The following is a 27,079-nucleotide window of genomic DNA, read 5'->3' as shown; positions in this document are numbered from 1 at the left end:
GCAAGCCTCTTCTGTGCTGTTTTTCCAGACCCTTCATTGGAGTCGTCAGCTTCACAGCCTGCCTTATGGATTTTGGACTCTACGTTCCCACAGTTACATGAGACACTTTTATAAATTTTATATCTATGGCTATTTCCTGATGATTCTGTTTCTCTAGAGAACCCTAACTAATAAAACTTGGTACTGGGAGTGGTTCTTAAGAAACAGAATCTTAAAAATGGGTTTTGATGAATGGTTTTCTACTCTGACTACACTCAAAGGCACCAAGGACTCTGATTCCTGTCATCAGAATGATACTGTCAATCCATGGGGTGAGTTGGCAAAAGAGATAGTCAATATATTACCATTGTATTATTCAAATGCTTTGCTTGTATGAAGCCAGGCTCTGGGGATAAGGTTTTTGACACCTTTATGGAGTTTTGTGGAAATAAGAGGTATAGAGATGTTGGCTGGTCATTGTTAGATACACTATATACATTAATGAGTGAAAGGGATGGGATTAAGGCTTCAAATGAGAAGCTTACGTGCCATCTGACCGATGTAAATGTTTCTATGAGTGTCCCGAAAGAAAATCTTGTTTCTTGTAGCCGTAGACTTGAGATCTCCGAAAATCGGACTCAGAATCTTATTGTTAAAATAGCAACTTTACAACATAAAGTGAAATCTCAATCTTGCATGGTGTCTGCTTTTAAAGTGAGGACATTGATTGAAAAGGAGTGGGACCCTGAAAAATGGGATGGCGACATACGGATTGATAATATGTCGGTGGAGAGGTTGAAACCCTAGATCATGTGGAGTCTTCTCTAAATAACCCTATAATAGTCTGCCCTGAGGACAGAGCCACCCCATCTCCAGCCTGCCCTGAGGAGTTGGCCACCCAACGTCCACCTGAAGGGATAGCCCTACAGGGATTAATTATGTTTCACCAAATGAAACTGCAAATGAATGCACTGAAGCAAATGGCTTGAAAGACACTTCTAATTCTTTTCATGACCCACCCCCACCATCCCTCATTTCTTCCAGACCTATAACTAAAGTCCCAACAGGCTCCAAAAGGTGAGGTACAAAGTATCACCCTTGAGGAGGTACACTATACTTCAAAAGAACTGTGTGAGTTTTCCAATTTACAGAGACAGAAATCAGGGGAATATGTGTAGCAATGGATTTTAAGGGTGTGCGATAATGGTGGGAGGAATATAAAGCTGGATCAAGCTGAATTTATTGATATGGGTTCACTAAGCAGCAATTCTGCATTCAGTGTTACAGCTCAAGGGGTTAGAAAAGGCATTAACAGTTTGTTTGGATGGTTGGCAGAAACATGGATCAAAAGGTGGCTGACATTTCCTGAGGTTGAAATGCCAGAACTGCCCTGGTATGATATAGATGAGGGGATGCAGATGCTTAGAGAGAATGGAATGTTAGAGTGGATTTATCATGAAAGACCTGCTCACACACCCCAGGAATGTCCAAAGGACACATCTTTCCTTTGAGAAATATGTTCTCAAGAACGTTGAGAAATGATCAGTGACTGGAAAAGTATTTGCAAGCCCCCTTCTGGGAATGGTGAGAGCAGGGAGAAAGTCAACTTCCCCAAGTTGAATTCCTGATATTCTCTCAAGCAGTGTGGACAACCAAAGCTACAGGCTGAGCCCCCAGTCGTGGGGTTTGTTCATATGAAACTTAACCCCACAAAGGATAGGTCAAGTCTACTTAAAATTTAGGCCTAAGAGTCACCCCCAAGAGAGCCTCTTTTGTTGCTCAGATGTGGCCTCTCTCTCCAGCCAACATGACGAGCAGTCTCACCACCCTCCCCATCTCTACATGGGACATGACTCCTAGGGGTGTGGACCTTCCTGGCAACGTGGGACAGAAATCCTGGAATGAGCTGGGACTCAGCATCAAAGGGATTGAGAAAAACCCTAGAATGAGCTGAGATCCAGCATCAAGGGATTGAGAGAACCTTCTCGACCAAAGGGAGAAGAGTGAAATGAGACTAAGTGTCAATGGCTGAGAGATTCCAAACAGAGTCGAGAGGTTATCCTGGAGGTTATTCTTACGCATTAAGTAGATATCACCTTGTTGTTCAAGATGTAGTGAAGAGGCTGGAGGGAACTGCCTGAAAATGTAGAGCTGTGTTCCAGTAGCCATGTTTCTTGACAATGATTGAACAATGATATAGCTTTCACAATGAGACTCTGTGAATGTGAAAACCTTGTGTCTGATGCTCCTTTTAGATACTATATCAACAGAAGAGTAGAACATATGGAATAAAAATAAATAATAGAGGGGAACAAATGTTAAAATAAATTTAGTTTGAAATGCTAGTGATAAATGAAAGCGAGGGGTAAGGAGTATGTTATATATAATCTTTTTTTTCTCTATATCATTTTATTTCTTTTTCTGTTGTCTTTTTATTTCTTTTTCTAAATCAATGCAAATGTTCTAAGAAATGATGAATATGCAACTATGTGATGATATTAAGAATTACTGATTTATATGTAGAATGGAATGATATCTTAATGTTTTGTTTGTTAATTTTTTTTAATTAATAAAAAAAGTTAAAAAAAGTTAAAAAAAAAAAAGAACGTTGAGAAAAATGTTTGTGAAACTGGCCCCATCATCCCTAAAGAGCTCTGTAGTTGCCCTTTTCTGTAGGTCAGATATTACAGTGGGCACAACTGTCACTGAGCTCTTATCCTTAAACACAATGGGGATCACCAGATTCCGAGGTGGTCAAAGACAAGGTGCATGTGGCTATCATAATAAACAGCAGACTCTAAGCATGAGTCAAATAATCTGATTCGCAGAGACCTGTGACATTGGATAGTAAATCATGGGGTACCTAGAAGTACAATAGATGAATTGTCTACTAAATTCTTGTATGAGCTGTATAAACAAAAGTATCTAGGTCAAGTGAACAGAAGTCAAACTTGAATTACAAAAACACAGAGTTATGGCCCCTTAATCAATTTCCAGAATAGAGACAGTTTACAAACCCAGAGCCCCTTGAATGAAGGGGAGGCCAGGTCCCTATGGGGGAGAACCCTGTTACACTGCCACAAATTTATAGTTACTCTTCCTCCAAGCCTTCCCCAAGGAGACCGATGGCCTTTTACCAGGGTAACTGTGCATTGGAGGAAAGGAAATGAACAGGTATTTTGGGGATTATTAGACACTGGCTCAGAAGTGACATTAATTCCAGGGGACCCAAAACATCACTCTGGTCCACCAGTGAGAGAGGGGGCTTATGGAGGTCAGGTGATCAATGGAGTTTTCGCTCAGGTCCATCTCACAGTGGGTCCAGTGGGTCCAGTGGGTCCAGTGGGTCCAGTGGGCCTCTGGACCCATTCTGAAGTTATTTCCCCAGTTCCAGAATGCATAATTGGAACAGACATACTGAGCAATTGGCAGAATCTCCACACTGGCTCTCTAACTCATGGAGTGAAGGCTATTATGGTGGGAAAGGCTAAGTGGAAGCAACTAGAACTGCCCCTAGCTAGCAAAATAGTAAATCAGAAGCAATACTGGATTCCTGGAGGGACTGCAGAGATTACTGCCTCTCTTAAGGACTTGGAGGATGCAGGGGTGGTGAATCCCACCACATCCCCATTCAATCCTCCTATCTGGCCTGTGTAGAAAACAGATGGGTCTTGGAGGATGACAGTGGATTATTGTAAGCTCAGCCAGGTGCTAACTCCAACTGCAGCTGCTGTTCTGACGTGGTATCATTGCTTGAGCAAATCAATACATCCCCTGGTACCTGGTATGCAGCTACTGATCTGGCAAATGCTTTTTTCTCAATAGCTGTTAGTAAGCACCACCAGAAACAGTTTGCTTTCAGCTGGCAAGGTCAGCAATATACTTTCACTGTCCTATATCAGGGATATAGCATCTCTTCAGCCCTATGTCATAATCTTGTCTGCAGGGAACTTGATCATTTCTCCCTCCCACAAGACATCACACTTTTCCATTATATTGATGATACCATATTGATTGGACTTGGTGAGCAAGAAGTAGCAGCCACTCTAGACTTATTGGTAAGGGATTTGCATGTCAGAGGATGGGAGATAAATCCAACAAAATTACAGGGGCCTTCCACCTCAGTAAAATTTCTGGGTGTCCAATGGTGGGAGGCATGTTGAGATATCCCTTCTAAGGTAAAGAATAAGTTGCTACATCTGGTCACTACTACAAACAAAAAAGAGGCACAACACCTAGTTGGTCTCTTTGGATTTTGGTGACAACATATTCCTCATTTGGGTGTGCTCCATTTATCAATGATCAGAAAAGCTGCTAATTTTGAGTGGGGATCTGAACAAGAGGAGGCTCTGTGACAGGTCCAGGCTGCTGTACAAGCTGCTCTACCACTTGGACCATATGATCCGGCAGATCCAATGGTGCTGGAAGGGTCAGTGGCAAATAGAGATGTTGTCTGGAGCCTTGGCAGGCCCCTATAGGAGAATCACAATGCAGACCCTTAGGATTTTGGGGCAGAGCCTTACCATCTGCTGCAATTAACTACTCTCCTCTTGAGAAACAGCTTTTGGGCCTGCTACTGGGCCTTAGTAGAGACTGAATGCTTAACCATGGGCCACCGAGTTACCGTGAGACCTGAGTTACCTATCATGAGCTAGGTGATGTCTGACCCACCAAGCTATAAAGTTGGACGTACACAGCAGCACTCCATCATAAAGTGGAAATGGTATATATGAGATAGGGCCAGAGTAGGTCCTGAAGGCACAAGTAAGTTACATGAGGAAGTGGCCCAAATGCCCATGGTTTCCACTTCTGTCACATTACCTTCTCTTTCCCAGACCTGAGCTATGGCCTCTTGGGGAGTTCCTTACAGTGAATTGACTGAGGAAGAGAAACTCGGGCCTGGTTTACAGATGGTTCTGCAGGTAGCACCCAAAAGTGGACAGCTGCTGCACCACAACCCCTTTCTGGGATGTCCCTGAAGGACAATGGTGAGGGGAAATCCTCCCAGTTGGCCGAACTTCAAGCAGTGCATCTGGTTGTTCATTTTGGTTGGAAAGAGAACTGGCCAGAGGTGCATTTATATACTGACCCATGGGCTGTTGCTAATGGTTTGGCTGAATGGTCAGGGACTTGGAAAGACCATAATTGGAAAATTGGTGACAATGAGGTCTGGGGAAGCGGTATGTGGATAGACCTTTTTGAGTGGGCTAAAAACGTGAAGATATTTGTGTTCCATGTGAATGTGCACCAGAGGGTGACTTCAGCTGAGGAAGGTTTTAACAATCCAGTGGATAAGTGACCCATTCTGTGGATACCCGCCAGCCTCTTTCCCCAGCAACTCCTGTCATTGTTCAATGGGCTCATGAACAAAGTGGTCATGATGGTAGGGATGGAGGTTATGCATGGGCTCAGCAACATGGAATTCCACTCACCAAGGCTGACCTGGCTACAGTCACTGCTGAGTGCCCAATCTGCCAGCAGCAGAGACCCACACTCAGCCCCCGATATGGCTCCATTCCCTGAGGTGACCAGCTGGCTACATGATGGCAGGTTGATTACACTGGACTACTCCCTTCATGGAAGGGGCAGCAATTTGTTCTAACTGGAATAGACACATACTCTGGATATGGGTTTGCTTTCCCTGCATGCAGTGCTTCTGCAAAACTACCATCTGTGGGCTTACAGAATGCCTTATCCACTGTCATGGTATTCCATACAGCATTGTTTCTGATCAAGGAACATACTTCACAGCAAAAGAAGTGTGGGAATGGGCACATGCTCATGGAATTCTCTGGTCTTACAATGTTACCCATCATCCTGAGGCAGCTGGATTGATGGAACGGTGGAATGACCTTTTGAAAACTCAATTACAGTGCCAATTAGATGGTAATACCTTTCAGGGCTGAGGTGATGTTCTCCAGGAGAATGTGTATGCTCTGAATCAGCATCCACTGTATGGTGCTGTTTCTCCCATAGCCAGGATCCATGGGTCCAGGAACCAAGGGGTGGAAATGGGAGTGGTACCACTCACAATTACCCTTAGTAATCCACTAGGAAAATTTTTGCTTCCTGTCCCTGTGATCTTGAGCTCTGCTGGTCTACACATTTTAGTTCCAGAAGGGGGAGTGCTTCCACCAGGAGAAACAACAATGATTCCATTGAACTGGAATGTAAGGCTGCCACTTTGGGTTACTTATGCCCTTGAATGAACAAGCCAAGAAGGGGATTACTTTGCTGGCTGGGATGATTGACCCTGACTATCAGGGGGAAATAGGACTGCAACTTCACAATGGTGGTACAGAAGAGTTTTCTTGGAATATAGGAGATCCTCTAGGCTGTCTTTTAGTACTACCATGTGCTGTGATTAAAATCAATGGAAAACTGTAACAACCTCATCCAGGCAGGACTACCAATGGCTCTGAAACTTTGGGAATGAAGGTTTGGGTCACCCCACCAGGCAAAGAACCATGGCCAGATGAAGTGCTTGCTGAGGGTAAAGGGAACATGGAATGGGTAGTGGAAGAAGGTATTGATAAATATGAACTACGACCACATGATCAGTTACAGAAATGAGGACTGTAATGCCGTTTTGTTCATGTTATAGTATTAAAGTTGTAAGATTTTATTGTTTTCTATTTAGAGATTAAGTATGGTTTAAGGTGATATATTTGGCTGCCAAGTTGACAAGGGGTGGACTGTCATGGTCAGGTTCATGTATCAACTTGGACAGCTGGTGGTGCCCATCTGTCTGGTAGGGCAAGTACTGGCTTGTCTGTTGCTATGAGGACATTTTATAGAATTAAATCATGACCATGTCAGCTGCATCCACAGCTGATTGCCTTTATAATCAGCCAATGGGAGTGTCTTCTGCAATGAATGACACTTAATCATTCAAAGGCTTTGAAGGAGGATTCAGAAGAGACAGTCTCTCTTCCTGCTTTGGCTTGTGATCCTTTCCTGTGGCGTTTGTCTGGACCCTTCATCAGAGTCATCAGCTTCACAGCCTGCCCTATGGATTCTGGACTCTATATTCTTATGGTTACGTGAGACACTTTTTATAATTTTATATCTACAGATATTTCCTGCTGATTGTGTTTCTCTAGAGAACCCTAGCTAATACAGGCTGATATCCCAAGGTAGCTGCAGGGGCAGGCATTTTCCTGGGTGCAGCCTCTTGTACCTGGTAGAGTCACTACCAAGCCTGCTCACCCTATTCTCTGCATCCCAATTCCTTAGCTTTTACATCCAGGACCTCCCCATATAGTGTAAAGATCCTCTCAGGTCCCTTGTACCCTGGAACTACTATCCCAGTCATTTTTCTGTCACTACTCTTGTTCTACAGAGCAGGGTTGAACTCAGCCTATCCTATTCTGTTATCTTCCTGGAAATCTTCCTGTTTTTGTTTTTGACCATTAGGTTCTGATGCAACCAAATATTGGTCATTATGTGCCAGGTACTGCTCTAAGCTCTAAACCCATGTTTTAGTTTGTTACTGCTGCTGGAATACAAAACACTAGAAATGGACTGACTTTCACAAAGGGGATTTATTTAATTACAAATTTACCGTTCTTCAGAGGAAAGGCAGCTGGGTTTCAATGTCACATGGGAAGGTACACAGCAATATCTGCTCACCTTCCCTCTTAGATTCTGGGTTCAAAGGGCTTTCCTGGGGTGAGTCCTTTCTGCATCTCCAAACATCTGGGTCTGAGATGCTGAGGTCTCTTCTGAGCTCTCCTTTTAAGCCTCAGTCATTGTGGAAGGCACTTCCCATAGCCAGTTGTAGATGTAATCATTCATAGATTAAGTTCACACACTGATGATAAGTCGAGAGCAACAGAACAACAGGGCACCATAACCTGGCCAAGTTGACACCTTAACCTAACTACTACAACCACCTAATATGTGTCATACATAGACGTGTCGCAATGGATGGTTTTATGTACATTACTGCGTTTAATCTTATGCCATGCCATCTCCTTGTAAGGAGATTAAAGCATGCATTTTCTTCTGCCCTAAAACTAATTGGGCAGGAAAGATCAGGAGCATGTCAGGGCCCCAGAAAGCAAAGCAAGCACTCATGGTGATGGATGCCAGCTATTCTCTGCAAAAAGTTACCAGAGAGCAATAACAGTTCATCAGCACTTTCCTGCAAAACTTTATCACCATAACTCTCTCTGTCGGAGATCTTTTATAAGATACAGTGTTTCTCATAGGTTAAAAACCAAAAGGGCTCTGGAACCAGCTTGGCCCTGGAACTCTATCATCGATGATTTTCTGCAAAGGACTCTGAAACAAGCAGACTCATTGGCCAAAGGCCCAGGCCTTCAAGCCAAACAGCAACTTTTATGAGCTCCAATATGATAATAGGGACATAGGATTTAAATATAAGCAAGCTTTTATGAGCTCGAACATGATAAGATTTATTAGCTTCCCTTGGAAAATTTAGACGTGCAGAAGAAATGTCTACTGTGATCTGGTTCTAAAGTATGTAATTTTAAGAAATATTAAACCTTGGGCAATAAAAGAAGTTTCAAAGAATGGTGAATACCAAGAATATGACTGTTGTTTTAAAAAGTTACTATAACAATTTCTTTTATACTAAAGAAGGAAGGGCAAAAGGGAGGAAGGGAAGGAATATGAGCATAATAAAGGGAAGGAGTGAGAAAAGGAGGGAAGGATGAAGGGAAGAAAAGACTCTCAAAAAATTTTGTTTATTTTTGACTAGTCCCTTAACTCTGGGAAGATTCTTAGTATATCTCATCACTGACTAAATAAGTACCTATACTAGAAATGATCAAAGGAGCCTCTGGGTTGCCATCAGAGGTTTGAAAGTTCTTCCCTTGTTTTTAAACTCTAGGTTCATTTTGGAATAGAGCAATAACAAAAAAAGATGGAAATAGTAGGGTATTTCTAGAGGAGAAGAGTTTATGACTACAAGAGCCATTTTTGAAAGACTCTTGAACCTATTAAGTAAAACAAGTGATTACTAAAACTTATTTAAGGTACTAATTCTAACAGCTTATGGCATGCATTCAGAATCAAAGTTTATAAATTCTGGTTCTGTTAAAAAATGGCCATTCTGGCTCATTGTCATTTAACAGGGGAGTTAAAGAAACATTTTGCCAAGCCAATTACAGCATTACAAATGGCCTTCAGAAGTTGGTTTTCATACTACATTGTCAACAGACATCTTTAAATATCTCTAGTCCATAATTAGGAAGTAGGCTGTTTTTATAGGTTTTAGGTAATAATTCCAGTGTAGAACTGGGAAGGTGTTTTTGGCAGTCAAAACCTAACTTAAGCCTTCTCTGATGGCTGGGAAAGCAGGTCTCCCAGGCAGCAGAACAATGAGAAGGGAACTCTAAGGACCTGTGGTGGTGCCAGTCAACAAGATGCTAGACAGAATGGCAAGGGCTACTGTTCTCTGAGAAGGCATATCCGGTAGTGGTCGAATTCCCATTTTGTGTAAGAAGCAAGAAAAAGGCAGCTGCATCAGGAACATATAAAGGTAGTTTGATTAACTGAAGGAGAGATGTGGAAAACAACTTCATTGGTATTGCTCAGAAAAAAAATTTTATAATTAATTCCAAGGCACTGACAATATGCACAGGCTAGGATCAATTATATGAACCCCATTGTAAAATCAGTTTTTCAAAAGGTGCTTTCTACACTGACACTAAATATGTTAAAACCATACAGATCAATGCTCAGTATCATTAGCCATGAGGGAAATGTAAATCAAACCCACAATGAGATACCATTTCACACCCACTAGAATGGCTATTATTTAAAAAAAAAAGACATACAACAGAAATTTCCTAGTGTTGGAGAAGATGTGAAGAAATAGTAACAACTCATTAATTGCTGGTGGGAATGTAAAATGGTATAGCTGCTATGGAAGACAGATTGTCAGTTCTTCAGAAAGTTAAGTATAGAACTACCATATGAACTGACAATCCCACTTTTAGTATATGCCCCAAAGAATTTAAAGCAGGGATCTGAGCAGATATTGCTCTGATGTTCATAGTGGCATTACTCAGTTGCCAAAAGCTGACGCAACCCAAGTTTCCAACAACTGATGAAAAGAAAACAAAATGTAGTATAGAGATACAATGGAATGTTACTCAATGGAAAAAGGAATGAAATTCTGATACATGTTACCATGTGGATAAACCTGGAAGACATCATGTTCAGTGAAATAAGCCAGATACAGAAGGACAATGTATGATCTCACTGATATGAAATAATGAGAAAAAATAAACCCACAGAGTCAGGATCTAGGATATAGGTTACCAGAGGATAGGGGGTGGGAATAGACAATGGGAAGTGAAGGCTTAAAGTATACAGCATTCCTATTAGGAGTAATGGAAATGTTTTGTAATGGATGGTGGTGGCAATAGAATAAAATGTTTTTAAAAAATCCATGCCCCGATGAATCCCAGAGTGATTTGATCAGTGAGTGGAAAAGTATTTGCAAAGCCCCCTTCGGGGAATGGTGAGAACGGGGAGAAATTCAACTTCCCCAAGTTGAATCCTTGATATTCTCACAAGCAGTGTGGACAACCAAAGCTATAGGCTGAGCCCCCAGTCATGGGGTTTGTTCATATGAAACTTAACCCCACAAAGGATAGGTCAAGTCTACTTAAAATTTAGGCCTAAGAGTCACCCCCAAGAGAGCCTCTTTTGTTGCTCAGATGTGGTATCTCTCTCCAGCCAATACGACGAGCAGTCTCACCACCCTCCCCCTCTCTGCATGGGACACGACTCCCAGGGGGTGTGGACCTTCCTGGCAATGTGGGGCAGAGATCCTGGAATGAGCTGAGACTCAGCATCAAGGGATTGAGAAAAACCCTAGAATGAGCTGAGATCCAGCATCAAGGGATTGAGAGAACCGTCTCGACCAAAAGGGGGAAGAGTAAAATGATACTAAGTGTCAATGGCTGAGAGATTCCAAACAGAGTCGAGAAGTTATCCTGGAGGTTATTCTTACGCATTAAGTAGATATCACCTTGTTGTTCAAGATGTAGTGGAGAGGCTGGAGGGAACTGCCTGAAAATGTAGAGCTGTGTTCCAGTAACCATGTTTCTTGACAATGATTGAACAATGATATAGCTTTCACAATGTGACTGTGTGATTGTGAAAACCTTGTGTCTGATGCCCCTTTTATCTACCATATCAACAGAAGAGTAGAACATATGGAATAAAAATAAATAATAGGGGGAACAAATGTTAAAATAAATTTAGTTTGAAATGCTAGTGATAAATGAAAGCGAGGGGTAAGGGGTGTGGTATGTATAATCTTTTTTTTCTGTTATCATTTTATTTCTTTTTTTTGTCTTTTTATTTCTTTTTCTAAATTGATGCATATGCAACTATTTGATTATATTAAGAATTACTGATTATATGTAGAATGGAATGATATGTTAATGTTTTTGTTTGTTATTAATTTTTTAAATTAATAAATAAAAAAAGTGAAAAAAAAAATCCATGGACCTGTACAACACAAACAGTGAGCCCCCAGATAAATAATAGACTATAGATAATAGTATAATTATATAAATGTGCTTTCATCAATTCTTACAATTGTTCCATGCTAATGCAAGGTATTAATAATAGGGCAGTATACAGAAATCCTGTATTTTATACATAATTGTTTTGTAAATCTACAGCATCTTTAACTAAACAAACAAACTACTTAAGAGAGACCAAGGGAAGAGGAACATTAGAAGAGAGGTAATTTTCGGCTACGACAATGAGGAACTTCAGAGCAGATATTGCACATGATAAAGCTTTGCTGATTATGGAGAGGAATTTTGTAGATGGACTTGTCTCCAACATTTTTGTCCCAGTTTTGATCCTAATTTTAACAATGAGGTATTTCAGTCAGGTCTTTCAAATCTAGGTAAGTTAAGCCACTTAGAGCTCATCATATATCATATCACATGGTAATTTGGGGCTTATTTTCTGTTTTTTTAATAGCCTTTCTTCATTGTGCATATAACACATAAAAGTAAGTATACACTTACTTGTTTAATAAACAAATGAATAGACAGCCAACAGAGGCCACACAGCTGGAGATCTTAGGAGACACATAAAGAAAATGCCCCCTCCCCCACTCCGGGAAGCCATTCGAAGAAGTCTGGAGAGAAAGCTAGACATCCATGTCACCATCCACCTTACCAGCTAAGAGAGAAATCCTGAATGTCATCAGCCCTCTTGAGCAAAGGTATCTCTCCCTGGACACCTTAGTTTGGACATTTCATAGCCTTGCTTTAATTTGGACATTTTCATGGTCTTCAAACTGTAAACTTGCAACTTAATAAATTCTCCTTTTTAAAAGCCAAAATAAAATAAATAAACAAATGATTAAATAATGGGTAAAAACATACAGAATGAAGCCTTCAGCCCTCAAAAGCAGTACACTTATGATAACTATTAAGACAATGGTCAATGGTCATTTGGCTTAAAGGAATGAAGATGTTCTGTTTGGTTCAATGAAAAAGCATGATATATGCATGATGAGAAGGATCCAACCAGCAGAGAGGGTTGGCGACTTTTGGTAGAGCAATATCTTCCTAGGACTAGGCTACCAAAAGCCAAGGACAGCTAGTTCTGCTTTGGGTCATCTCTTTGGCTCTGGATGCCCACCTCCATTCTAACTAACTGAAAAAGGAGCTAGCAAGATGGTTAAGAGCTGTGAAAGCCTTATAACTTCTATTGTCAGGAGCATGGGAAGGGAAAGCAATGCAAGAGTGTACATCCCGAATCTAAGAGTGGACTACAGGACTTAGCTTGATAAACTTGGACTCAAATCCAGACTCAAATCCATTCCTACACTGTGTGGCCTTGAGAAAGTCACAAAGACTCACTGTGAATCAATTTTCCCAAATACAAAAGGGGAAACATGTTCAACCTCCCTTTTTGTTATACCAGTGTTTTACATAACTACCTGGACAAAAATGCTTCTCAAAGGAAAACAAAATGCAAAATAAGCCTAGCATATGGGAGATAATCAGCCTTCCTGTGTTGATTACATGAATGAAGAAGGTTCCACATATAAGTCAGAGGAGATCTAATTCACATAAGATCACTGAAGAATCTTTAAATTTCCAGAACCTGACTGAGCGTCTGGTGCAATGGTTTACAGAATAACAAATTATAGGTGCCAGGGAGTTATCTGCTAAGGACTAAGCCTTATCAAGGATTATCCACAACTGAGGATCCTCCAATATACCAAATTACGGCCTTTCAGACATACAAGTCAGGAAAGACAACTTTTGTCAGTCAAAGTAAGCTACTGCTGTAGGATGATAGAAGGATCTCAGGAAAGGAGACTCAGGTACTAGGACTACAGACGCTTAAATGCTTCTCAGCTACCACTCAGATATCACTTTGCAATTTAGCTGATTGCAAAGAAATGATATATTACAGTATTATGTTCCATCTGTGCATTATAAAAACAAGGGAGCTTAGATGATATCCAGTAGTAATTCAGAAGGCATTCTAATGAGTCCATTTATTCATTTACTCTAAACTTACTGATCCCCACAATGAACAGGCACACTGTATACAAATGACTATACACTGCTCTTTACCCTCCAAGTCCAGTGATAGAGGTGATGGCAATTCCAGGGCCACTTTTGTAAACTAAATACAGAGCGGGAGTGATCAAAATCTTAAGGGAGTGAATGAAGCTCTAAAAAAGAGGTTAGTTTTGGGTGAGATCTCATTTAACAAAAAGGAGGTAGGATATATTTTAGCCACAGGCAGGGTCTTGTAAAAAACAGAGACAGAAAAACTTCATATGTTTAGATAATGTTGAGGAGATGTCTAAGGTACATGTGTATGTATGAATTGGTGTGAGAAGTGGTGGCTGACAGGACTGGAAAGATGGGTTTGAACCATATTATCCACAGCCCCCTGAATATCACTCCAAGCAGTTTGGGATTTGCCTAGAAGCTTTCCGAAATATCACTCTTATTAAGTGGGAAGTAGACAAGAATGGCTACTAAGGTAGAAGAGAATTTAGGAGGTAGTTGTAACGGATAGGGCAAAAGTAGAGAAAATCAAGAACAAATCAGTATCAACAATATTAAGGAAGTAGGTGCAAGCAGTAGGGAAGAGGAGAGCAAAGGAAAACTTCTTCCTAGTTGAGGTGGCTATTCATTGTAAGGATTACTGGAGGAAGAACAAAACTAGGTAAGAACACGTCTTCAATAAGGACCACTTAGTGTAAAAGGCTCAGTTTCCTCATTAAAAATGAGGATAGCTAATAAATAGTAAAACTGGATACTGGAGTTACTGTGAGGATTAAATAATGTAGTAAACAAAGGGAATATAATGATTTATTCATTATTAGATTTCTGGAAGTATGGGCCAAGAGAGAATCTGGGGCAGAAGAAGAATATTTGGGAGTCCTTGGCACATAGGTTATGGTTGGATAGTCTGAGACATATATCCCCATGTGTGAAGTCCATTGCCCAGGGAGACTGCCTTCTATAGATCAGGACCTTGGCCCATGCAAACACATAGAGGCTGGGACATTGGAATAGAGACCAGCAAAGACAACTTTGAAGGAATGAGCCAAATATGGGAATCTGGAGAAAACAGCATCATGGAAATAAAAGAAGTAGGGAATAGTCAAAAGTGCCAGTTCTGCCCAGAAGTTACAAGGTGGGCCCTGACATGGGTGAAGTCAGCACTTAGGAGGCTATGGGTACCTTTAGTGGAGTGGAGGGGGTGAAAACAGATTATAGTTCATCTAGGAATGTTGTATTTTTGAGACGTTTGACACTAGATAACCCATTAACTTTAGAAAACTTCATTCTGTAGGGTTTGGATTTTGAGATTTTACTCTCCTCCAGGAACTGAGAATAAAATTTTTCTTTATTTAATTTGGAAAACAGGGTGACTCTTGAATCAGACTGCGAGAAAATTACTGCTAGCAGGATTCATTGCTATATTTTTCCACAGAGAAAAGACACTAGGTTTTGAGGAAGAGTAAAGAAATTACAGAAACAAAATACAAAAGAGCCGGAGGAAAAAATGCAGAACTTTCGATAATAATGAAGAAAGTAGTCCTAGACTAGTGCTGTGGAGAGAATGGGGCAAGTGCCTTTAAGACTCTGCACTCACTGCCAGGGGCCATTAAGGATGCATGTTCTCAACCACTTATGGCTCATAACAATAACCACTCTTACCTTTCTTCTGATATCAGTGAACTGGGAAAACATTAAAGACCAATAGTACGACAGCTGCAGGATGTAGTAGTAGTGGAGGTCAGATGTGAGTGGCTGAGGACAAAAGAAGAAAAGGAAAGATTAGTTTATAGGGTGTCCAATTGATGCTGCAAGTATCTCAAGCTCGGTGACATGGGCTTGGAGCCTGGAAAATGCAGCTCCTGTTTTGTTCTCCTTTTGGATAATGGGGTTTTGAAAGAAATTTCTAATCCACAGTTTGACGGCATTATCTTCATTTCATCTCCAACCAAATAAGCATTAATCAGTATGAACACTTGGTACCAAAATTCTTTTTTCAGTTTAACAACAGAATATATGGTTCTTTAAAATTAGTATCTGCAAGATTCCTTAGGCAACTTGAAAAGAAGAAAGCATGTTAATACACACAAAAGAATAAGGTTTGGACAACTGCTATGAGATTCATAGTACAGGGGGCAAGGGAGGTAGGTGATGGATGCTCAAATACTATATGGCATTGAGGCATAGAGCTTAAAAATATTCCATTAACTAAAAAGTTTTCTTTTTATTAGGAAATATTCAGTACATTGCAAATATTAGGAAAGGATGAGTCAAAATTATTTCTTAAAAGATCAGAGGAACAAGGAGGCTGACAAGAGACACCAGGTTAGGCATCCAGCCACAAAATATGAGGTCAAATCTCTGCTCCACAGCTTAGGAGACACAGAGCTTAGGCCTGTTTACTTATTTGTAGGATGGGGGTAATACCTGCTCTACCTGTTTCAGAGATTAAGGGATAGGGAGAGGTTCAGAGAGGATATAGGAGTCGGGAATATTTATTTTGCATGTAAATCCATAAAAACAAAATGAAACAGAGTTTCTAAACACTTTTTGATGAGTTTTTAATTGTTTCATTGAGTTCTGATGAAATGTCTTGTTTTATCAGACTGAATGACAAACGTTTGAAATTGATCACACAAACATGTTCACATCTCTATACACAAGGTAATACTACACAGTAAGTACCATTGACATTGAGGTGCTTTGTATTCCAATAGGAGCACCATGAATGAAAAGGTGGACTCAATTAAATACTAACTCTAAGAATGGGCAGCAAGGAAAGCCATTGTCCCTCACAGAATTTTGGCAACAAATACATGACAGGAGAGGGCACTCTAAGCAGCAATCCTAAACTTTACTGACAGTTGGCATCAATGTTTATCAAGCTCCACATCACACTGGAGAGAATGGGTTCCCAATGAATTATCCTTTTAACACTTGAAGGCTTTAGGGATGAGGGGACAGGTATATGGCAGATTCAGGTCAGCTGTAAAAATAGGGCTCTGGCTTTGGGATCCTTCCAGCCAAAGTTAATCTCAGACCTTGGTGAGACTCTTTTACTCCCTACATCACCACTTAGGAAAATGCCACAGAGGGGTGAGGAGGACAAGTTAGGGCATGTCTAGAAACTGCTGAGTTCATAATAGAGCACCATATTATAATAATTATTATATCATAGAGTGCTTGACAGTTCACTAAACTTACATATTATCTTATTTGATTCTCATAAAACCTTATGAAATTAGTAATATCATTTTCCAGATTGTGTAGTTGACAGGAAAGTGCTGTCACTTAAGTCAGGGTAAGTGGCTAATCCTGTGTCTCACAGCTAGTGAATACTTGCCACTCACTAAGGCTTCTCATTCCCAGCTTGTGCTCTTTACAACAGGCTATACAAGAGCCAACTGAATGCAAATTTACATCATTTTATACTTAAAATATGAACATACATATAAAAATTACTATATGTAATACATAATACAATACACATTCCCGAAAGAACAGCGTGTCTTTAACAAAGTGGAAGATGGACCACTACTCCATCTAAAATCTGTTCATTTAATATATATGCTAAAGATATAATGAACGTGTTTCCTAAGAATGCTACATTTTAAAAGGGCTCTTAAGATTTGAGGCTGACCCCAAATGTATTCATTTATATATTTATCTACAGATTTATGTGGACATAATTACACACAAAACTAGAATTATCTGTATAACCAATAATCATATGTATAATAGTTCTATGCCTTTAAATCCCCCCCCATACAAAAAGAAGGCAGCTTTAAAAAAAATTAGTTATGGAGATCATTCAGGATGATCACTGTTCAGAAGAGATCATGAGTTTGTCCATGATTTTGGACTCACAGATAAGCAGTGATGTCTTTTGGTAGAAGGCACTTAATCTCTCTGAATCCTCCTTAGGGTGTCCTTCCTTTGATCCTAGTGGTACTAGTGGTCCTAATAGTTTTCAACACACCTATCTACCAGGCTGGCAGGGCAGCTGCTCTAACGCAGCACATTAGGAGGTAAATTCCATCAGATGAAAGACACCGGGAACAGACGCCAGATGAAATGTAATTCCCACTCCAATTCTTAACTGTAATGTAGTCTCACTAGCTTACACATTTATGGCTAGAGGTGAGAAACTACATATTTCTGAGAAAATTAGTTGCTAGGCCAGTGGCTCAAAATGTAGCTGCAGACAGTTTTTCTGGGAGCTGTTTAGTTTCGGCATGAAAGTGTGAGATCTGGACAAATTCATGATCTCTTCTGAACAGAGATCATCCTGACTGAACTCCATAACTGATTTTTTTAAAAGTTGCTTTCTTTTTATATGTGTGTGTGTGTGGGGGGGGAGGGCGGGATTAAAAGGCACAGAACTATTACACATACGATTATTGGCTAATTGGCTCATTAATGTATGAAAATGCCCCTTTCTAGGACATGAACTCATTCTCAGTTTCAACAGTGCTTTTTTTAGTTGAAGGAATAATCCATCCACATGTAATGGTTTAAGCCCATTTTACTGCATATAAGGAAATGGCGTGTGATTTACATATTTAGAGTCTGCTTCCAAGCCACAAAATGAAAGGAGCTCAGCGTGCCTGCTCCAAGTTCCACATTTGAGCTTTCCAAACATGGTGTTGAGACAGGCCTGTGATATCATCTGGTCTTCTGACTTCCTCGATGATTAGAAACAGATCTGCTGTTAGAAACAGGATTTATCCACCTGATGAACCGATTGCATCTTATCCTCCAACAAACGTACCATCCAAGCATACTCCATCTGCTAGAGCAACTGGGCTTTGATTTGAATTTCACAAAGAACACACTAGTGCTGTGTCTAACATCAATCAGCTGGGGGCGTGGGGGTAGGGTAGGGCCAAAAAGCAAGACGGCTGCACCACCTGTCCAGGGACCTGCTGAAACCATGCAATTGGTCTAAGGAAGTATTCTATATGCAAAAAACCAGAAAGTAATGTCTCCTTACCTGATTGGGGTAGTTGTACCAACAGTGCCTCATATCCCACAACCAGGGAGTCTGAAAAAATGACCAAAGAACATATTTTACATACTTTGGAAAAGAAGCAAGATAAGAGATATTTATGAATTACTCCTGCCCCCAATTTTGGGGGATTTCAATATAATCTACCCATGTGAGAACTGAAGGACTTAATCCATAACAGGCTATTAAAGCAAGTATTATCCCGTCATGCATTCTCTCGCTGGGTAATCTTCTAAAGTCAACTGGCAGTATTTTAGGCTGCTTCTGGGAGGGACTCTTGGCTAGAGTTCTTTTCATATTATGCTGGCCACAGAGACATATTCCTACTCTGTAACCAGCCTCAAGAGTAGAGCCCTTTGTGGGCAGGGGGTGGGGGAATCTCACCAAGATCAGATACAATCATCAATTGCACTGTTATCAGTAAACAATACGACAGTTGGTTCAAACTACCCCCAAATTCTCAGGCCCATAATTACAAAGCCAACACTATTAATCAATTGTTAATAATCGAGGTCATGCCTGGACTGGGGTTAGTGACATACAGACATACTTCTTATATCAGTAGGACATCTCAGGCCCATTCCAGGCCTGAAAGAATTAATCCTCACAGAATACCCCCACCCCAACCCAAAATCCATAGTCAGGGTCCTTACATAACAAAACAATCATTCTTAATTTGACAGCAATGACTTGCCCTACAACACTGTGTAATCAGATAAAGTACACACAAAGAATCCAAACATTTTGATAGCCAGGGAGGGGTTGGCATGGATTTAAACAGCCAGCCAATACATCTAATATCACCAAAATAAACTTTCTCATATTTTTGTACTCACTTTATAATTCTTCTTCATTCCTCCATAGCTATCGGCACTTTCTAGAGTATACTGACATAAGCCTGATATACATCTGTACATTTCTTTTGATTAATTAACATAACCAATAGTCAAACCTAAATACATTTATTTGCATGGACCTAACCTTCTTATCTTGTCCCATACCCTATTAATCAAAAGTTTCTGCCTGAGGTATCTGTGGTGGGATAATGCAGTGGCTCCCTGAAAGCTAGGGCCCCACGTACAGATTCTGCCCTCCCACCCCACCCCATCATCCTCATCAGCCCAGCTCTGCGCCAAAGAATGGTGATCCTGATAAAGACGATGATGCTGATGTTGGCTAGTGTTTAAAGGGTGCTCCCTCGGTCCCAGGCACTGTTAGAGAGTCTTAATACATTTTAACTCATTTAATCCTTACAGTAGCTACTAGTATATGCCTCATTTTACAGATTTCATATTTTGGGTTATATTCCATTTATACTCTTTGTGATGATAGGTCAATTGAGGTCCTGAGATCATAATTAACTTGCCCAGGTTAAATAACTAGGCAGTGGCAGAATTGGAAATCAAACTCAGACAGTCTGGTCTGGTCCCAAACCCAAACTTAACCACTGTGTACCCTGTCTCCCTGAGTCTAAACTGAACCTCAGTCATGAACCTCATGACTAAACAAAAAAGTCACATCGTGCTCTGCCATTAACTCAGAAATGTTCACGGAGCTTTACATTTCCCTTTTGTTCAAAGCACTCCTGATTTTCCTTCCTTTTTGAGTTCTTTGCTCCCATTTTTGCCATTTGCTACTTGCTCAACACTGTCCACACACGTGCTCTCCTTGCACTGAACAACCTGAGTGTCCGAGCTGGACGTATGCCTGTTTTCACCAGTTCTCTCGTCTACAACGTTGGTGTCCATTGTTAAAGTCACAGAGTGACTGTGAGGATCAAATGAGCTAGTGTGTATAAAAATACTTTAGAAGTTTTACAGTTTAATATTGTATTATATTTTTATGGTTATATAACAATCGTGCCCATTGAGGAAATGCAGAAAATATAGAAAAGAACAAAAATAAAATAAAAATTTGAATTCTCATCATTGTTGACATTTATATATATAGATCATTTTTCATGTTTTTTCTATGTAATATACATATAAATAGAGATATAGATAGTTATTTTTACACATACATATATGTGCATATTATTTAATATGGGCACAATACATCCCAATAAATAAATAAATATATATATATATATATTTTTTTTTTGCATGGGCAGGCACCGGGAAATGAAACTGGTTCTCCGGCATGGCAGGCGAGAACTCTGCCTGCTGAGCCACCGTGGCTCCCAATCTATTTTAAAGTGCAGTGTAAATATCAGTTAGCACCTTTCTCTCTAAGTTGTTTATTAACTCTACAATTAGTTGAAATTCCCCAAGAAGGAGGTATATTAGTTGCATATGTTTATACTTCTAGTATCTAGGCCTAAGTTGACAGTTCAACATCCATTTATTAAACACCAATGGAAAGAACAGAAAATTAGATGCAAGGCCTATAACAAACCTAGTAATATTTTTCTGAATTTATAGTTCCAAGCCCGTGGGACATTGCATGCTTGCCCTTAAAGATACAGCAGGAATCCCTTCCACCTCAGCCACCCCTTCCAGTCACGGGCAGAAAAGCAAAGGCATGACTCATGGTCAAATTCTGTACCTAGGACAGTGTTTGGCAACTCAAACACAGTTTTCTGGAAGTAGACACATCTGCCACTCCTTTTCTACATGTCGTTACAATGTCAAGGAATGTTATTAAGATTGGAAAATACAACAGCCCAGTGGTTTTCAAACTTTATCATTCTAACAACCTGCATGACTTATTCTCCTTCACACACATATACACTGAAATAATGTTTATGCCACACTTTACAGATTTTAAATAATTCTATATATTATCCTATTTAATTCTCCCAACAACATTGCCAGTATTCAAGCTAACGTAGTCAGCAGATGCCACAAAAGACTTACAGAGAACATATTAGAGTGTAGCTTCTCACACTGTCAAAATGCACGTTCTGATTCAAGAGGTCTGTCCAGGGGGTTGAAATAATTCATGTCTAACAAGTTACCAGTGATGCTGATGCAGTTGGTCCATGGACCACCTTTAGAACCGTAAAGCACTATGGGAAAGAGAGAAGTGTGGTCCTATCTTTTGATATTTGCTATGTGCAAGGCATTTTGCTAAGCACTTTATTTATGATGATATTTCACAATTCAGTGCCAGAAGAATGAATTAATGTATTGCTTCTGCTCTATTATTTGCAATTACCACTTGAGGCAGAAATTTCAAGTAAAACAATATTCAGCTAGAGACGATACTTTCCATCCAACCTCTCAGTGTGATGTTATCTCCCATCTAAGCTCTGGTGGGAGGGCTATGAGCAGAAGTTGTATGTGCCACTTTCGGGTGGTGCCCCTGAAAGTTAATGTGTATGAGACCCTCTCAGCCTTTCATCATTCTTATTGGAGGGGGATAATGAACACTGGGGTAGTCATCTTTGATCCTCAGATGGGAGTTTCTCTTAAGGTTGGTCTCAGAGCCCCCTACCTGCCCTGATCTGCTTTCATCTGGATTTGTATGTGAGAAAAATAAGTTCCTATCATTCCTCTCCTATTTAAGCTACAAGTTGGGGGGGGTCTCTTTTGTACAGTAGTATAGACTTTATTCTCACTAATATATGCATCAAGATAAGTAACACTATCTATTTTATAGACAAAGAAACAACCTCAGAGGGATGTTATAATTAATTGAAGGTTACCCAGCTGGTAAATAAAGAAGCTGGGCTTCAAATCCTTATCCCTAGGTACTGTGAATGCACAAAGAATGGTTAATGAAAGAAAAACATCATAGGCATTTGAAATTGATTCTTCAAAATGCATCACCTAAAAACAATGGATTTTAAGGTTAGAAAAGACCTCCACATTTTATTTAACCCTCAAAAGAATCTACACATCCAGATAGGTAGCCATGCCTCTCACTATTAAAGAATTTCATGGTTATCAGTCACGACAAGATATGCCAGGCTTACTTTTGGCTTCTTTTCTTCGTCAACATATATTAAGTCAACATATTTGGGAGTAGGGGAGAGGAAACCCTGAATGACAATTCCTCATAAATGATCTTTGAAAAACTATTAGATTGCAACATCAACTAATTTCAATTTAAGAAGACATAAAATACCTGGGTAAAACTAAGACAGACCATATCACTGTGGATGAGAAATCACTTCTAATACTCTCTCAATCTAAACCACAAAGCATAATAGGATTTTTCATTATATTATGACCATCTGCTCCCAGACATATCACTTGAGATCCAACTCGGTAGGAATCCATCAATAACAGTGCCCCAGGGGAGGTGTGAATGGCCTCTCTCACCCTGTGCAAACCAAACCCCAGCACAAGGATGGAGGCCAAAAGTGGGGCTAGAGGGTCACCTTGTAGCCCCCATGTGCTTTTGACTATATGTATAAGGGTGATATTTAGTCTATGATTTAATGAAACAAAAGAGTAGAGAAGACTCATTAAGTGTCAGGAAATTTGCTGTTTCTTTTAGCAAGTTTCTTCTTTTTCAATTGTTGCACAGACTTTATCATGATCAGAACTGATGAAAATAAATCATGGATGATAATTTTACTTTGCCATCTGGAATAAGATAGGTTTGATCTTATTTTATTTTTTAAAGTTCCTTTTGACATATTTCTTACATATAATAGTTACAAAGAAACAACATAAATTGAGGTTAGGATACACAAAGTCACGGATGCTTATCATGCCAGTGTGAAACTAATGAGTTAATATAGTTCAAACATAAAGGAAATCCACAGATGTTAAATGATTAATTGGAAATTTAAGCACCCAGACAACACACATATAACTTTTTCAAGCATAGCAAGTAACTGCAATTGCACAGACGCTTCTTTAAATTGATAAATTTTGATTTAACAAAAGAATATGAATCATATAAAGTACTCAGGACATTTTGTTGCCTCATTCAACATGTGAAAGAGTTTTGGGTCTTTTCCTGAAGTCATCATCACAGAGGCAAATTTTATCTTTATCTATTTTCATCCAAAATTCTACATGGCTTTTCACAAAGCCCAGCCGAGAATCCTATTGAAAATAAATATGGATATTGAATATTGGCAATAAATGAGTGGATGAAATGAACGGTGGCAATTAATCCATATTGGAAAGGTTGTCACTAGATTTACTATATCCAGTGTAAGTTTCCATGTGATAATTTTCTTTTAAAATTTATTCCATGGGGAAAAAACTTTCCTTTTGTGAATGCTTGGCACATTTTCTCTCAATATATGAGAATTCTGTTGTCCTACTATTTCCTTTTTATCTTGGTTTGGAGAAAATGAGGGCTAACTCTAACTCAGTTTGGGGAAACTCATGGCTAACTCAGCATCTGTGAATGCTTCTTAATAGCTTTGCTTATTTCTCCTTTAATGTGTATTTTCAATGTTTTGTATTTATTCTAGTAACTTGATTGTATAATTATCACAAATCCTTAATAAGAATATTTAGTTGTACAATTTACATGGGTTAATGTACATCAAATCATGTCAAAATGATAGATAATCTGAAGTTTTTCTTTAATTCAAACTGTAAAAGAACTCAAAGTATAAAGAGATAGTTCATGTTCTGTGTTTTAAAATTATATAAATAAATTGTGTTTGGGGTGAGATGGAGAAAGCCAGGAATTGGTAAGCTGGCAGATGCTGCTTGTCAGTGGTCAGCAGTCTAAAGTGTTCACCAGAATTCAAGAGGTGACCTTTCTTCCTTTCTTGGGTCAGTAGATGTGTGACTATAAATCTACCCCTCCTTAGAGCCACTTGACATCCACATTAGCTTTGAAAGCTCTGGTGATATGGAAATGTAATTTGGACTTGACCCCATGGCATTATATAAAGATAGTAGCCCTTATATTGATATGGCTTTAAAAAGGATCCTAGTCATCTGGCCTGGTCTAGCAGTGTCTTTGACACATTCAGAAATCAATTTAGAAAGTTGTTTGTAGACCTGCCAGGCATACATAAGTAGAAGGAGTTCCTTGGGGAAGGGCCCTGAAGTCACAGATAACCTGTGATGATTTAACCACAAAAACAAATAGAGTAGCATTGTCATGCCTTCTTAAACCAGAAAATTTTATCTTTTCAGTGAATGGTGCTCTACTTTTCCTACCCAGCTCAGTTGGGAGACTCTACACACCCATTGCTAAGAGTGACATGCTGGGGTTGTGCTTCTTAAGGGGCTGGGGACCATGATGCTTGAAAAGTTACCTTTCCCATCAACAATTCTGATGTTGCCTTTCCCTTGAAACCCAGTGAAAATCATGGAAAAGCAGAATGGACTAATCTATTCCATTTTCAGAACAAAAATTAGGGATAAGTGAAATCACAAGAAGGAAAAAAAGATGAAAGAAAATGAGGTGGAGAGGGAAAATGGTGAAAATATTAACAGAGAGGCAGAGAGATGTGCTGGTCAGTGTAGAATTTGGAAATAAAGTCAACAAAAGTAACTATTCATAGAAGCACAAAATTAGTTAAAAAACCATTTGGGGATGGGGGAAAGTATATGAGAACTCTGTATTTTCTGTAGACTTACAACCTCTCTAATAAAAAGTATCAAATAAAAGACAATTTGGGGAAACTATTTACAACATGTAACATTAATATCTTTAATATGTAAAGAGCCCACAATAACTGAATAAAAACTTAAACACCCAGTAAGAAAAATGGGGTGAAGATAAAAACAGGTCACACATTAAACAAGAATAAACAAGTGGCCCAAAACATGTAAAAATGACAGATTAAAACAAGACAGAATTGTTCAACCCATGGATGTGGCAAATATTTTAAAAGGTTAATACCAAGTGGTCAGCAGTGTGGAGGGGAAAAAAACTACAAATAGGAAGAACCTTTCTGAACAGTAATTTGGTAACATATATCAAAACTTTAATGTGCATATCCTTTAATCCATCATTTATTTTAAAAAAAAACTAACTGGACCAATATGTACAAGGACACCTATTACAATTATTTTTCTAATAATGAAAAACCGAAATAAGTCTAATTGTCCAATTATAAAGGGTTGACATTTTCTCAGTTTGGTTTATCTGCAAGCAGATCCTGAGAAAAGGACTTGGGTGAATATTGCTGAGATGTGATCCAAAGAAACAAAACTGGAAAAATGGAGAAGGTCAGATAAGGAATAAAATCCAATACAAGAGCAAGCTGGTCACACACTGCACCTGTGTCTCAATTTCACTGGCATGGCTCTGCAGAACTGTGTAGCATGTGCCTCACAACAGGGATGCTGGCACCTTAATCTACAAAGTCCCATCCCCTATTGGTTTAATGTCACTATATAAATTCCCCCTTATGCCTAGGTTGTACCTGCCTGTGTCTAGGTGGCCTCTGCAGCTCTGGAGACAGGACAGCAGTTATGTCTCATTTTGAATTTGACTTGGGGCATGGGCAAGGGTACGTGGAACTATCCAACATAGCTGTGCTGAAATCAGATGGGATAAGGGGATGTAACAAACACTATCCAGATTTTAAGTTAAAATCAAATTACAAATTAAAAAAATCAAATTACAAGTAGAACATACAGCATACTTTATGTTTAAACTGGACATATGTTCACATATATACAAACGAAAAAAAACATGGCAGCATATTTACCAAAAAAAAAAAACCAAAAACAAAAAACAAACAACTGGTAGTTATATTACCATTAAGCAAAAGTTAATTAGTGATTATCTCTGAGTAATGATTAACTCAGGTGATCTTGACTTTTTTCTTATGTTTGTCTGTCAGCATTGAATTACACAAGTAATTATACATATCATTTTTCTGCAATGAACAGATCTTATTTGAGTAATAAAAAGACCAAATTCATGTCCTTTTAGCAAGTCTCATAAGAAAATACATTTGCTATTCTATATGTACAAACAACATTAATAATATTAATAATACATTGTCACCCTTAAGTTATTTAAGAATTTTAATTAACTTTAAACTATAAGCTAGCATGTGAAATAGGCACCTTTGAAGTATTTATATGTTGACAGGGGTATCTTAAGTATAAACAAATTATTAATAATTTAGTTCTAAATTCCCAGTCAAGGGAAAGTAGAATGGGGGAAATATTAAGATGAACAAATAACATGGACTCAGACCTTGCACTCTTTTACAGTGATGATCCATCATCTTGGCCACCCACCCATTCTCACCTTCAGAGAGTCTCATCAACCCTGTCCTTACCACTCCCAAACCAACTCACATTAGACCCTAATATCTTTGTGCTACTATTACTGCAACTTCCTCATTCATTTACTCTTTCAAGCATTTACTGTCTACCAGGAATCAGGCACTCTATTAGGCACAATGATACAATAGTGAACTAAACAGGTTCTCCATTCTCAGAGAACTTACTATCTCATGGTAACCAAAGCAATCACAGTATGAGCTACAGCAGGGGCAAACACAGGTTGTAAAGAGATTTATAAACTATGCTCAGCCTAGTCTTCCAAAGGAAGTGGGGAAGGTCCCAGTAGGAGGTGTTATAGTGGTTAAAGCCAGAAGGACAAGTCAGTAGGAGAAGAGGACCTGCCAGATTGAAGGATGACCACACGCCTCCTGACCTTTTAAGGA

The 27,079-nt window shown here is 39.3% G+C and overlaps 1 protein-coding gene across 3 annotated transcripts in view; it reads right to left on the bottom strand.

Moving 5' to 3' along the window:
* CERS6 (ceramide synthase 6) overlaps positions 1-27,079 on the bottom strand; it is a 389,110-nt gene that overhangs the window by 91,325 nt on the left and 270,706 nt on the right. For all 3 annotated transcript variants that reach the window (XM_077154067.1, XM_077154069.1, XM_077154068.1), the window contains exons 5-6: positions 18,511-18,561; positions 15,180-15,272 (exon numbers count right to left, since the gene is read on the bottom strand). In XM_077154067.1, the coding sequence (XP_077010182.1) occupies positions 15,180-15,272; positions 18,511-18,561 (144 nt within the window). The remainder of the gene's footprint in view (positions 1-15,179; positions 15,273-18,510; positions 18,562-27,079) is intronic.

The sequence above is a fragment of the Tamandua tetradactyla genome, chromosome 3 (assembly GCF_023851605.1).
Source record: "Tamandua tetradactyla isolate mTamTet1 chromosome 3, mTamTet1.pri, whole genome shotgun sequence".
Classification (NCBI taxonomy): domain Eukaryota; kingdom Metazoa; phylum Chordata; class Mammalia; order Pilosa; family Myrmecophagidae; genus Tamandua; species Tamandua tetradactyla.
Note: the sequence above shows the minus strand (reverse complement) of the source record. Positions and strands in the feature narration are given on the sequence as shown.